Below are 15,545 nucleotides of genomic sequence, written 5' to 3' on the forward strand. Positions count from 1 at the left end.
TGCCACGAAAGCTGACGCCGAGCCCGGTAGTAACGCTAAAGTCGCGTACGTATGTTGGCAGAAACAAAAATATTATTTTTGATTCCTCGTAATTCTTTATTCTGACCTCTTTTCGCTGCCCTCTTTTTAACGGGCTCGTAAATCGCGGACGGAACGCGGCGGGAGCTTTGTATAAACGTAGGCCGTGGCTAGAGGCCAATTGGTATCGCTCTTCTTGTGGACACAGCTTCAAGCCATAACTATCTCCTGTCGGCGATGAATGCGAAACGGCGAATAAAAGAAGTAAGCAGTTCGTTGCTCGGATTGATACCCGGCACATGTGGAGCTCGTGAAAGAGTTTTGAATGGAAGAACCATTGAAAAATATTATCCCTTTATTTTGTTGCTGCTATATTCTGTCTAACAAGATTGGACTTTGGAGCTTTCGATATTTTGAAATTGAAGTAAAATGTTTCTCATATATATACATTTTACTTAAAAAAAAAATATATATATATATATATATATATATATATATATATATTATATACATTAGGGTGGCAATATTTTTGGGTCAAAAATTTGATTTTAAATTTCACCCTTTAAATTCGTTCTACGAATTTAACTTAAATGAAGACCCTTGAAAAGCAGGCGCTGTAACTTAATATTTAGAGGTCGCTCAAAGCCTCTAAACATTGAATTTTTTCGAAAAAGTGGTAAGAAACTACATTTTTCACTCATTTTCACTGTTAAATCTCTTTTTGTTACCTTATTAAAGTACCTGACCATCAAATTTGAGGTACAACACATGAAACAAAAATGTAAATATAAGTAATTAATGCAATCTTTGGCATAAGATCGTCTATAGCAAATATTAAATGATTAATAAATTTAACCTTTTTTTAATCATCTACGGCTTATAATCTTGTTTTGTAAGTAAATATATCAACCGCCACTTTAGAAAAACATTCTATTATCTTCAAACTAAAGCCTCTTTAAAGTTATATGCTGTAGCTTAAAAATTAATGGTCGTTAATTGCTCCAAAATATTGCTATTTTATTAAATAATGCACTTAATGTAATTTTCTACATTAAATCCTTTTATTAATTTGGATAATAAATTATATTATTAATATATTATTTAAATTAAGTCTACGTTTCCCGTAGGAAGTTTTCGTGCATCGCATTTATCAGATTTCATATAGTTTACGCTATATAGGTGATTGTTTTAATGAATTTTGTATGTATAGTAAGCGTCATTATTGCTTTCCACCTGAAGCATAGTACATGTAACATGCACTATAGAAATCCCAAGAACACAGCTAGGAAGACATTAATGACGCCTTCTGTACATACAACAGTCGGCTACTAAAAAAAAGGTTGCAATACATGAAATTAGCCGCGTATTGGACCTCTTCTTCTTCCTTGGGTAAAGGCCTGGGGTACGTTCCAAAACTCTACTCCGTCAACTCTAAAGAACCCAAGGTAGTGGGGAGAGAGTAAGCCCAGAGTAAGTTACTCTGGTTGAACGATTTGGAACGTGAAAAAGTAGTATTAGTAACGAATACAATGGAAGCTCAACGAGCTCAACGAGCTGTTTTATTAAACATTGCATTAAATGAAATAATAATGAAAAATGTATTAAACCTAGATGCAAGTAGTAGTGAAAGTGAGAGTGAGATGGAGATATTATACATGATGCAATTTTCTCGATTAAGAGGAAAACGAAAAAAGGGTGTTCGCATAGAAGGTTATGTAAATGATGTAGTACCCAGATTTACAACACATCAATTTAAGGAACATTTTCGTATGACACCTAACTGTTTTCAATTATTGGAAAATAAATTTGGATTAATGTTGTCAAAACGTAGAACGGGAAGACCTTTCATATCACCGAGAGTGCAATTATTAGCCACTATATGGTTACTGGGGACACCTGATTCGTACAGGTAAGATGATCCTTGTATAGACAGAAAAGAAGCTTAATAGCTGAATTTTGCCATGTACCTGAATGTTCCATTGTAGCTATAACAAAAAATAAATATCAATAATAATAACTTATGTGTATGTGTATTGTATTATGTGTATATATAAAACTCTGTATGTGTGTGTGTGTGTGTATATGCGAGATATTTTAGTTTAATTAATATATTTATTAATTTTACCATTATTTGCATCACTCTCAGAAGTTGGAATATTTTCAATATTGGAATTATTTTCTATAGCAGATTCAGACTGGATATCCAATTGGGATGAATGGGATGAAGTATGCATATTATCACGTACATATTGTAATGTAAAATCATGATCTACAACAAGAAATACTTAATTACATTTTTAGTACATTTTTAGACAAAGACAAAAATAGTTCAATAATTAGTTAGTAAAATTAGTTTAATGAAATACTCTACTATACTTAACTTACCATTTCGTATTCTTTTATGCATCTCGGATGTTGTCGTAATGTTGTATATTACACCTTCGATTATGTACTGCTTTTCTGTGAGATCCATTTTGCCTATTTTATTCTCTGTAAACGATAATATAAATTTATAATATTATTTGTATATATGTGTGTATGATACTGATACTTCAACAATGTTTTAGGATTGAAAGTTAACCTTAACCTAACCTAACCTAATAAATCTTACTTTTTTTTAAATAACTCTCTATCCTAAAACAGACTAAAAAACCATTAAAAAAGAAATTAATATGCTTATTTATTGTATGTGATATATAAAATACTTTATCTAATATGTTTTTTAATATTATACTTCTTACTTACTTATCACAGCAACGACCAACGTTTTCGCGGTGTATAGAGACAATTGCGCTTATTATGTTCTAAGATCCCGCGTTTATATTTAAATTTAGTAGAGTTTACTCTCCTAACCCACCTCGGAAGCAGGGTTCATAGAGTTAACTCCAGGGTTACTTTACTCTCACTTTTGGAACAAATAGGCTCCGCCCATATAGTTACTTACTTCGCGTTTTGGAACGGCGTAGGGTTAACCCTGCTACTCAGAGTAGAGTTTTGGAACGTACCCCTGGACACACGAATCGACGGAAGACGTAAGACGTAAATCGTTCCCCTCTTCTTCCCTCTTAAAGAGGGGAATAGTCGACTCTGATTGGTGGATTTCCTTACAATTTACGTCTTACGTCTTCCGTCGATTCGTATGTGAAGGCCTTAATGATTCCTAAGGAAGAAGAAGAGGTCCGATACCCGGCCAATGTCTTGCAAAGCTGCGTTCGGAAACTTCACTCGGGTGCACACCTGCGTCGCGTTCTGTCTTTGTTCAATTTTCAGTAAGTAACAAAGATAGAACGACGCTGATGGATGCATCCGAATAGTTTCCGAACGCAGCCTAAAAGGTTGCAAGATATTGGCCGCGTATACCTCTTCTTCTTATTTCTTAGGAGTCATTACCTAACGAAGAAGAAGAGGTCCAATACGCGGCCAATTTCATGTGTTGCAACCTTTTTTTTTTTAGTAGCCGACTGTACGTACAAAATTCATTTAAATAATCACCTATAGCGTAAACTATATGAAATCTGATAAATGCGATGCACGAAAACTTCCTACGGGAAACGTAGACTTAATTTAAATAATATATTAATAATATAATTTATTTTCCAAAATAATAAAAGGATTCAATGTAGAAAATTACATTAAGTGCACTATTTAATAAAATAGCAATATTTTGGAGCAATTAACGACCATTAATTTTTAAGCTACAGCATATAACTTTAAAGAGGCTTTAGTTTGAAGATAATAGAATGTTTTTCTAAAGTGGCGGTTGATATATTTACTTACAAAACAAGATTATAAGCCGTAGATGGTTAAAAAATGGTTAAATTTATTAAATCATTTAATATTTGCTATAGACGATCTTATGCCAAAGATTGCATTAATTACTTATATTTACATTTTTGTTTCATGTGTTGTACCTCAAATTTGATGGTCAGGTACTTTAATAAGGTAACTAAAAGAGATTTAACAGTGGAAATGAGTGAAAAATGTAGTTTTTTACCACTTTTTCGAAAAAATTCAATGTTTAGAGGCTTTGAGCGACCTCTAAATATTAAGTTACAGCGTCGCTGCTCTTCAAAGGTCTTTATTTGAAAGTTCATAGAACGAATTTAAGGGGTGAGACTTAAAATCAAATTTTTGACCCAAAAATATTGCTACCCTAATATATATATATATATGTATATAATGGAGCATTCTTTGTCAAATCGGACACCTCTCCCTCATCGTCCAAAAATGGGAGCAACCGAAAAATTTCTTTTAGAGCTCATTTTATAGCTATATGCATGCACTTTTGTTTTAACTCTGGCCTTTTTAAAAAACCATGGCAAAAACAATATGACAGACAGAAAAATATGGCAGACCCAATATGGCGGCCAAAACCTAGGGAAACTGAACTTTAAAAAGCAATATCGCTCATTAGAGCTTACTAAAGCGGTTGCTTTTTTATGAAATCTAGTGGTACAGTGTTTTCTTCGTCCCTGGTAACGAATTTGTACTAAAAATATCAAATTTTAAAATGGCGGAATTTAAATGGCGGCCAAATGCCAAGAAATTGGTAGAAAATGATGATATATTATTAACTGAGACTTATATACTGTTGGTTCCAGGCTCATTAAATTAAGTACTGCAGCGTTTTTTCAATCGCTGATCTTTTGTTCGCATTGTTAAATTTCAATATAACGGCCAAGGGTTGCAAAAAATGATCTTATAATTGCGAAAGTCTGAATTAAGTATAACGATTAGTTTCTATTTTTCTGAAATCAATTCAATTTTTAGTGGCTACTCACGAATTGCAAGAAAAACTCCATAATGCAAAGAATGATGCTTCAAAATTTCGGGTACAGGTAACGCTGACCAGGATCTTTTATTTAAGTGTCTTGTTAACTTAATTGTCGTAATTTAATTTGCTAAAATAAAATATTCTTGTGTTTTTAAAGTGATTTTTTGCCCAGTTGAAAAGGGCATCTGCATGGTGTTAGAATAGCCTAAGATGGTTATAGAGCCAGTCTTATGGCTAAGCCATCTCAGGCTATTCTAACACCAGATGCCCTTTTCAACTGGACAAAAAAATCACTTTAAAAACACAAGAATATTTTATTTTAGCAAATTAGATCATGACAATTAAGTCAACAAGACATTTAAATAAAAGATCCTGGTCAGCGTTACCTGTACCCGAAATTTTGAAACATCATTCTAGCAGCATCTAAAAAGTTATTTCTCAAATAATTTTTGAATGGTAAACATGGAGTCACATTTTCCTTAAAAAATACGAACTAATAAGAATGAGATTCCAAGATTTCGTCATGTTTCTAAACGTTTTGTATTATGGAGTTTTTTTTACAATTTGTGAGTAGCCACTAAAAATTGAATTAATTTCAGAAAAATAGAAACTAATCGTTATACTTAATTCAGACTTTCGCAATTATAAGATCATTTTTTGTAACCTTTGGCCGCTATATTGAAATTTAACAATGTGAACAAAAGATCAGCGATTGAAAAAACGCTGCAGCACTTAATTTAATAAGCCTGGAACCAACAGTATATAAGTCTCAGTTAATAATATCATCATTTTCTATCAATTTCTTGGTATCTGGCCGCCATTTAAATTCCGCCATTTTAAAATTTGATATTTTTAGTGCAAATTCGTTACCAGAGGGACGAAGAAAACACTGTACCACTGGATTTCATAAAAAACCAACCGCTTTAGTAAGCTTTAATGAGCGATATGGCTTTTTAAAGTTCAGTTTCTCTAGGTTTTGGCCGACATATTGGGTCTGCCATATTGGTTTTTCAAAAAGGCCAGAGTTAAAACGAAAGTACATGCATATAGCTACAAAATGAGCTCTAAAAGAAATTTTTCGGTTGCTCCTATTTTTGGACAGGCGGTGGTGTCCGATTTGACAAAGAATGCCCCATTATATACATATATATATATATTGTTGCGCTCGCCGAGTTCGCGTTCACGTCTCACCGCTCGTACTCTCACTCGCTCGCGCAACCGGCACTCGCGGTCAGTGAGGCGACACAGTATTAAAATAGGAAAGACTCGTTTATTAGAGCAAACGGAATAAATACAGAATCGAGCCGTCACGTTCGCTCGGAGACGGAGGCTCGGAACAACAACAACAACTGAAAAACAGTAAATCGATAAATCCATAACAGCTGGTCGTCAGGGATGCTTCGCAACTCGCCGCCTTGTAACGGGTGTCAGAGCACGGGCGCAACAATATATATATATATATATATATATATATATATATATATATATATATACGAGGGTCATTTGAAAAGTTCTTGAAATGAAGTACAAATAGCACTCGCACAGACGTAATACGTTAAATGAAAAATTCTATAAACCCATAAAAAATTCCAACTCGTTCCATGAAATAATTTATTTTTTATATATCTTTGAACGCGAACACACATATCTGCGTGATATTAGAAAAACTCGTAATGCGTAATCAAGTATTTCGTGAAGAAGGGTTTATCAGCTAAAGATATTCATACCGATATGCAAATTACTTTAAGGGGTCTCTGCTCTTTTATTTCCAACTGTTTCTAAGTAGAATCACTGAATTTAAACGAGATCGCGAAGATCCTAAAAGATTATCCTCGCAGTAGACGCCCAAAAAATGCGACAACTCCACAAACCATTGAAAAAGTTCATGAAATTGTTTTAATGGATTACTGATTAAAAGTGTCCGAATATGCTAAGGTTGTAGGCATCTCAGTCTTAGCAATTTCGAGCATTTTATATTTTAACTCGAAAATTGTGTACGAAAAAGCTCTCTGCCATGCAAGATTAGTGCTGCGTTTGCTGACAATTGATCAAAAACACATCCGAATGCAGATTTCTCAAGAGTGTTTGAAGTGTTTTATGAAGAATACGTTTGAATACGCTGATTTGTAACTATCGATGAAATCTGGATCCCTCACTATACGCCAAAAACATAACAGTAATCAAAAACAACAGAAAGAGACAATTGACGGATATTTTGCATTACTTGACAAAGCGGAATTTTGTAATGAGATAAGGTTCTTGGAGCATATAGGTGTCTCAAGTATGTACAGAAGGCGTCATTAATGCCTTCCTAGCTGTGTTCTTGGGATTTCTATAGTGCACGTTACATGTACTATGTTTCAAGTGGAAGGCATTAATGACGCCTACTACTATACATTGATCTAAAGGAAAATTATGTTAAAAAATAAAAATATTTATAAAAAGATATGAACTGTTTTTCTATTTTATTTCGAAAATTTTTCTCGGAATGTACGGAAATAAAAAGAAAGTTATTATATATAATATATATGTGTATATATATATATATATTTATATATGTATATATATATATATAATAACAAGTTATTTGTTTTTAAATTCAATATTTTAAAGTAGGGTAATAATACATTTTTCGAGATGCATGGCTTCTCTAATCTATCCACCTGGCAGCTAGGATTAATCTTATTTCTAGACAGTTCGCGAAGCCTTAAGTAAAGAGTTGAAACAAGTTTTTCAAGTACATTTTTTCACGCGTAATTATATTTTTTTATTTAAAATAAAGTTTTAAATTCGAAGGGAACATCATCTGCAGACGGTTTTAGATAACGACCAGGTGCGTTCCTACGACCGACCGCGATGGCTAGGCTTCGATTTGTATCGAGTCTAGGGAACGATCGAATTACTCATTGCACGTGACAATTCCGAGAAAGGGAAGCAAAAAGCCATATTCTTTTAATTTGAAAATTAGCACCCCCTTCTCATATCTCCCCCTGAAAATCGGACCAAATTGTCAAAACCACATAAAAATGAAAGTCACTATCGAGGTCACTATTAATTATTACGCTGTGCAAAATTTCAACGATCTTTTCCCCCCCAACTTTAAGAGGCTATAACTCAGAGGGCAAGCATTTTTGAACTCATGTTATAGGAACTTCTTTTCTCTTATTTTGACCCCTAAAAAAAATACGCCCTTAAAATCTGTAACATACTTTTAGAAACACCCTGTATATGCGTTGTCTTTAATGACTGTGTAAAATAATAGGTATACCTAAGCCTTCATTAGCGAAACGGATTGTCAATAGAAAGTTAACATTATCCAAATTTCTTTTCTATGTTATAGTCGTTAACAATAAATACATAACATAAATACTGGAATGGCTCATTTGAAACTGACCAGTTAATTAATATACCAGTTAATTAAATAATTACAATACGATTTAATGCTTCGTTGCTCTTTGCAAGCACGTGCCGTTTCTTTAAGCGAACTTCATTATTGCTCGCTTTACACAGGTCTCGTCATCCCAAGCCTCTTACCGGAAGCTCAGCGTGCCATGGAATCACATAGAGTGCCCCGCGAGTTTCATTAGCATTAACGTGCACGGCAGCCGGTGCACGCGCAGACCTCCACTTTGCCCGTTTTCAACGCGGTCACCTGACGCGCGAGCCGGAAGCTCTTTACTTTATCGTTTCGACTTATCCCGGGCACTTTTATGCTCTTATATGCACAGCGTCACGGTCTGTGATTTTGTTGAAAATATATCCCGGTCAACGTGGGACTCTCATTTCGCCGGCGATCACCTCGCGAGTGCGAGTGACTGTATCCTTGGAAACGGAGACCCAGGATCAAGACGTAAATTTCTTTCGGGGGTGTTTTATGAAACGCAATTAAATCGTATACACCACGGCGCGCATTTACTTTCTCATAATCCATGTTACGAAAGAGCGTTTATGTTAATCTCGCGTAACAGCGACATTATTTCGTAATGAACGGATAGGGAAGTGCGGAATATATCGTTATCTCACACAAAGAAACCGCGTATTCGCAATTGTTCCCTTGAAGAACGATTGAAACGTGATCGACTAGAGACTTTCTATATATCATAATAAGTATAAATCTAATTGCGGATTCGAAGTAGGATTCAAAATTTATATCCCTAAAATGCACGTTACAAGACATGATAGCTAATTATATCTTTCCTAACATCTTGGTGACTCAGTAGACAAGTTAATCCAACTGGAAGTAAATTAGTGATTATTCAATTTAAATTAACTCAGGTAACGTGATAATTAAATTAGTCTCATATTCTATTAAATAAATTATAGAAGCACCTTCAAGGCAGAGATGGGCAAAATTTTATTTGAATAATAGATAACAAATAAAAGAGGCAAAGTATAATTTATTTGTAAATGACAAATAAATTCTTATTTGAAATAATTAATTGAATAATATATACTATAGTTATCTATTATTTATACGAATAATACTACCGTATAAAAATAATATTATGAATAATATTATTACATTATATTTTGTCGAATAATATAATAATAATTAAACAAATAACGATTATTTATATATATTACTAATAATAATATAAATATAAAATTATTACACAATTTTTTTTGTTTTCAAAACACATTAGAAAATTAACAAAAAAGCAAAGCAAATTCAATATAAATCAAGAAAATTAAGTTACATAATCAGAAAGAAATTAAATTATATATTGCTTATACAGGATATATATATATATATATAGTAATTTAAATCTTTCTACATGGTTAACACGAATAACGAATAACGTGAATAGCAAATAATACATCTAATATAACAAATAATACAAATAGTAATAGATAATAATAAGTAATAGATAATACAAATAACGGACATAATTGTAATTGAATAACGAACTAGATGAAATTTTATTCAAATAATGCCCATCTCTGCCTTGCGTTTATTTTCGCTGCAAGCAAAATAACAACTTTTATTTTAAAAAAAAGTGATCGCATATTTATAATTATTATCAATATAAAGTGCCTGATTACGAGCAATCCGGTCGTTTCTGCCATCTGCTCCCCTTTCATTCGATCATTACGTTCCCCGCCCTCGTTCCCGCTTCGCCTACTCTCCTTTTTCTCCCTGACACAGGACTGCTTTTTTGGAGGGGTCGAAACTTAGAGGCCAGAACCAGAATAACCAGAACCCCTACTCCTGCAGCCCGCCACATGGTTGGTTACGACACGTAGGCTCGTGTTCGTATCGATTCACGGATACCACACGCACGTTGTACCGCGTACAACGTTACGAGAAGCCGAGTAAATAAAATTTTTCGCGAAAACCGCAAGGAATGGCGATAGACGCGTTTGACATGTCCAAACAGAGCATAAAACCGGTATAACCCAGATCGGGATATGTCGTGAGTTTGAAGAAGCAGAATAAAGTAATTACGAATGAGATAAAATTACGAGAAAATATATTTATAAACTGGATATAGATAGTGATATCTTCAACAAAAACGTAAGTATGATTGATAAAGTGTCGGCTTAAATTTAAATAATACAAAAGAAATTTTACATTAAAGAATTGCTCTTATGTTTATAAATTTTCAACTTGTTGGGATGTAGAATCCCCGAGAATCTGTATAAATGCGCATAGAAGACCTATTTTTACGAGTTGAATTCTTCCAGAGGTAAAAATGATGAGATATAAGAGTGACGCGCACGTGAGAACGTTGTGTTTTCCGAATGATTGAATTAAATCATTGAATAAAACACTCGACACATTTCCGTCATTGTAAGCTTGGGAGTGTCCCTCCCGAGAGTGTTAATTATCTGACGATTCATTAGGATTACGTCATTACAGGCAGATGCAAATCTCATGTATTAAGCGGCGCGTTTCTCGCCGCTCCGCGAGTCAGACGTAACGAGCGCGTTGCCCTCGTACGTTTTGTTTATGGCGTTTATGCTAATTACTATGCATTCTCCTCCCCCCCTCTCTCTCTCTCTTTTATCGCCATGACAATAAAGAGCAATTTGGCGTCCCTGTCTTCGACACTCTCATCTCATCGAATTCTCTTCTATCCGTCTTTTCTTTTCTTGATGTCTCCATCGCGTTCGTCTCTGATGTGTAAACAGCGACGATCCGGATAATGGTCTTTGCATAAATCGCCACTCTCTATGAGGCGGTCGATCGCCTCGCGAACAACGTTTAAAACACTCGGCTCCTCTTGATACTTATTATCGACCACCGACAAAAATAATGCAACAAGAAAAGAAGATTAATGACATTCTCGATTCTGTTAAAATCGGAATTTGTTGGCGATTTATTTATGTGGAAGTATAATTGATTATTGCGTGAAAATAAATCATCCTACAAATAATAATGATTGAACAACAACGTTGAAATCCTTGTTTAAATATGTATTTTGCTTTTCTATATTTATATTTAATTGACTATAGCTATTTAGCATTAAATTAAATTAATATTATTATTTGTATTATTATTTAGATTGTTATGTATAATAGATGATATATAAAATATTGAAATTACGTACTAAAATATTGTGTAATAATTGACAAAAGACTGATAATTTTTGTAAATGCGATTTATTTAGACTCGATGACAGGTGTCTGAAAGGGTACATAATCACCCGTGGCAGTGACACGAAAACTTATGCAGTTTTTGTCATTACCTCGGCGGAAGTTGTAGATTAGCATGCGTGGCAATGACATTAATGTCGCTTTCGAAAAAAGACTTGCAAAATGAGATTCTAAACTCAACAAATAGGTAAAGAGAGAGAAAAAGAGCTCGTTCTTTCGCGGCGACACGCAAGTGCATATTTATAGAACGTGCCGGAGAGTGGCTTCCACGCGGCGCTTGCGGGCGCGGGAGGGTTGAGAGAGCCGGAGAAGGGTGAAAGTTGCGTCTGATATCGATTTCCGCTTGGTAGAACCCACCACCGATGGACGGTCGGATTCTCGTCGTAGCGCGAATCCCACCGGCGCGGCACGATGCGACGGGTGCCGCGGAGTCGTTTCCATGCTCGTGAAATTTAATTTAAACGGATTTCTCCTTATCTATGTGGCCAATCTAATCTAAATAAGCTTAGACCTGAAATCAGCCCGACCGCGAAATTCGATTTGACCGACGAGACACCGCGTATGAGTCTGAATGATATCTCCGAAAGAAAAAGCTTTGATCCTTTTCGAAGAAAAACGACCTTTGCAATATTAAATTAAATTAAATAATCAATATCGCCGAATACAATATAAGAGTCATTAATATTGCCTCTTCTCAGTCATCAGGATTCTTCAAAAACTTTGAAGTTAACTTTTGTTTAGCGGAAAATCGCTGAGACAATTTACCCTAATTTTATTTTTAATATTCGATTCATCGCGGTAATTAAGGTAAAATAATTGAGACATAAATAAAGTTTGTTAAAGCACATCTAAGATTGAAAGATTAAAAATGTGTAATCGTTGTTCCTGTATATATCTAGTTAAATATAAAGAGCTAGAAACCTCTTCAATTGCTCCAGTAATCCAATAAACAGCTATATTTATGCGTTCTTAAAGCGAGGCGATTATTTCTGTTAATTGAATTGCCCAAGAACGGAACGTGGATTTATCGGGACATACGACATATGTAAATAAGAAATCACTTCTGGAAAATATATTTAAACTTTATTTACGAAGAGAGATTTATTGATTTCAATTACGATATTTGACATTTAAGCTGCATCAACTCACCGTCCATTAAATTTATTCTTCAAACTGAGAATAGATGGTCGATATAAAGTGCAGAGAAGACAGAAAGGGAGAGAAGAAGAGAAAGAATGAAATTACGCTTATAAAACCGCTTTCTTCTTTTTTCGCGTTTTATTAACCGTTTTTTTCTCTCAAAAGCCGTTATCCAACATTCGCGTGAATATTGAAAACAATTCACCGAAATTTTTATTCGAGAATCTCTCTCACAGCCTCTATCCTCAGAATATCGCGCGGGTTGTAAATAATCCTCGGAGTTTGCCTCATAAAGCGATTAAAGGCCGAACGCTCGAGGCAACGATTAACGATGCGATCGGTACACAAGGCGCGAGAGTTTAACCGCTTTGCAAATCCTCGTGTGTCGTTCCCGGAAAAGATAAGAATTGTACGCGGGCGAGATGATGCACGCGTGTGTTCGACACTCACATGTAAAAAGGCAGCGGAACTAAGCACTCTGCCGCACGCAAATAGGTATACGGCTTCGTGAATGGGAGGCGACGTGAAACTGGCTCCCGTGTATATTCGTAAAATAATAATCAAGAGACACGGTAGTGTCTCGCGCCAAGTACACGCGGAGCGAGACCGACCGTGACTCTTTTACGCGACGCGACGAGTTGCGAGTACCCGAGATGTTGAGATCTCGATAACGAGTGAACGGATCAAGTTCTAAGTAGGCTTGATCGATAGCTGGGGTCCAATCAGGGGGGGGTTTCTCTCATAATATTCCGCTACGTGCCCTACGAGCGGAGATATTGCGACGCAAAGTCCAAATGTGAAAATTTATTTTTAAGATACGTCTCCTAACGCTGCGATCTATTATGACGTCATCAGAGAAACGTCACTTTCACTTTTTCGACGCTGGCGGCGCAGGTATCGCCAGTTTCGATATCGCGCGCGTATTTCAAAATTAGGTCGATAAATTTATCGGTCAGGAGGAAGATTTCTATTTAAGTAAAAATTAGGTATATATATAATAAATATTGAGTCAACGGAAAAGTAGGTTCTCTATGCTTGGCAGAAAGTGCCGCTAGGGAATTTTTAAGTCGATTCTTATGAATCAAGCTTGAATTTGATGTCTATGTATCCCAGGTTGCCGATGACAAGGTCTCCAGATAGTGCGCTTTATAGTTTTCGGTGTCCAGGTGTAATAATACGTTGAATTCGATGTCTACGTGTCCCAGGTTGCCGATGACGAGGTCCACATAGTGCGCTCCGTAGTTTTTGGTGTCTACGTGTATTAATATCTTGAATTCGATGTCCACGTGTCCCAGGTTGCCGATGACGAGATCCAGATAATGCGCTTCATAGATTTCGGTGTCCAGGTGTAATAATACGTTGAATTCGATGTCCACGTGTCCCAGGTTGCCGATGACGAGGTCCACACAGTGCGCTTCGTAGTTTTCGGTGTCCAGGTGTAATAATATGTTGAATGCGATGTCTACGTGTCCCAGGTTGCCGATGACGAGGTCCACATAGTGCGCTCCGTAGTTTTCGGTGTCTACGTGTATTAATACCTTGAATTCGATGTCCACGTGTCCCAGGTTGCCGATGACAAGGTCCACACAGTGCGCTTCGTAGTTTTCGGTGTCCAGGTGTAATAATACGTTGAATGCGATGTCTACGTGTCCCAGGTTGCCGATGACGAGGTCCACACAGTGCGCTCCGTAGTTTTTGGTGTCTACGTGTATTAATATCTTGAATTCGATGTCCACGTGTCTCAGGTTGCCGATGACGAGGTCCACACAGTGCGCTTCGTAGTTTTCGGTGTCCAGGTGTAATCGTACGTTGAATTCGATGTCTAGGTGTCCCAGGTTGCCGATGACGAGGTCCACATAGTGCGCTCCGTAGTTTTCGGTGTCTACGTGTATTAATACCTTGAATTCGATGTCCACGTGTCCCAGGTTGCCGATGACGAGGTCCACACAGTGCGCTTCATAATTTTCGGTGTCCAGGTGTAATAATACGTTGAATTCGATGTCCACGTGTCCCAGGTTGCCGATGACGAGGTCCACACAGTGCGCTTCGTAGTTTTCGGTGTCCAGGTGTAATAATATGTTGAATGCGATGTCTACGTGTCCCAGGTTGCCGATGACGAGGTCCACATAGTGCGCTCCGTAGTTTTCGGTGTCTACGTGTATTAATACCTTGAATTCGATGTCCACGTGTCCCAGGTTGCCGATGACGAGGTCCACACAGTGCGCTTTGTAGTTTTCGGTGTCCAGGTGTAATAATACGTTGAATGCGATGTCTACGTGTCCCAGGTTGCCGATGACGAGGTCCACACAGTGCGTTCCATAGTTTTTGGTGTCTACGTGTATTAATATCTTGAATTCGATGTCCACGTGTCTCAGGTTGCCGATGACGGGATCCAGATAATGCGCTTCATAGATTTCGGTGTCCAGGTGTAATAATACGTTGAATTCGATGTCTACGTGTCCCAGGTTGCCGATGACGAGGTCCACATAGTGCGCTCCGTAGTTTTTGGTGTCTACGTGTATTAATATCTTGAATTCGATGTCCACGAGTCCCAGGTTGCCGATGACGGGATCCAGATAATGCGCTTCATAGTTTTCGGTGTCCAGGTGTAATCGTACGTTGAATTCGATGTCTAGGTGTCCCAGGTTGCCGATGACAAGGTCCACATAGTGCGCTCCGTAGTTTTCGGTGTCCACGTGTCCCAGGTTGCCGATGACGAGGTCCAGATATCGCGCTCCGTATTTTTCGGTGTCTACGTGTATTAATACCTTGAAATTGATGTCTAGGTGTCCCAGGTTGCTGATGACGAGGTCCACATAATGCGCTTCGTAGTTTTCGGTGTCCAGGTGTAATAATATGTTGAATTCAATGTTTAGGTGTCCCAGGTTGCCGATGACAAGGTCCACATATTGCGCTCCGTAGTTTTCGGTGTCTACGTGTATTAATACCTTGAAATTGATGTCTAGGTGTCCCAGGTTGCTGATGACGAGGTCCACATAATGCGCTTCATAGTTTT

At 36.6% G+C, this 15,545-nt stretch overlaps 2 protein-coding genes across 3 annotated transcripts in view; one reads left to right on the forward strand and one right to left on the reverse strand.

The window, feature by feature from the left end:
• Nucleotides 1-15,545, forward strand: part of Nrt (Neurotactin) — a 76,406-nt gene that overhangs the window by 12,929 nt on the left and 47,932 nt on the right. The gene's annotated exons all lie outside the window — the stretch shown is intronic.
• Nucleotides 1,551-3,381, reverse strand: LOC143905747 (uncharacterized). 2 transcript variants are annotated; one of them, XM_077421329.1, is made up of 4 exons: nt 2,963-3,381; nt 2,404-2,508; nt 2,144-2,287; nt 1,551-2,003 (listed from the first exon to the last, which is right to left on the reverse strand). In XM_077421329.1, the coding sequence occupies exons 2-4, from the start codon at nt 2,489-2,491 to the stop codon at nt 1,894-1,896; spliced, it is 342 nt and encodes a 113-aa protein (XP_077277455.1). In that variant the 5' UTR covers nt 2,492-2,508; nt 2,963-3,381; the 3' UTR covers nt 1,551-1,893. The 2 variants fall into 2 exon arrangements, with proteins under 2 accessions (XP_077277455.1, XP_077277454.1); XM_077421328.1 differs by lacking the exon at nt 2,963-3,381 and adding an exon at nt 2,764-2,952.

Source organism: Temnothorax americanus, unplaced genomic scaffold (genome assembly GCF_048541705.1).
Source record: "Temnothorax americanus isolate GAGA-0224 unplaced genomic scaffold, ASM4854170v1 Scaffold66, whole genome shotgun sequence".
Taxonomy (NCBI): Eukaryota; Metazoa; Arthropoda; class Insecta; order Hymenoptera; family Formicidae; genus Temnothorax; species Temnothorax americanus.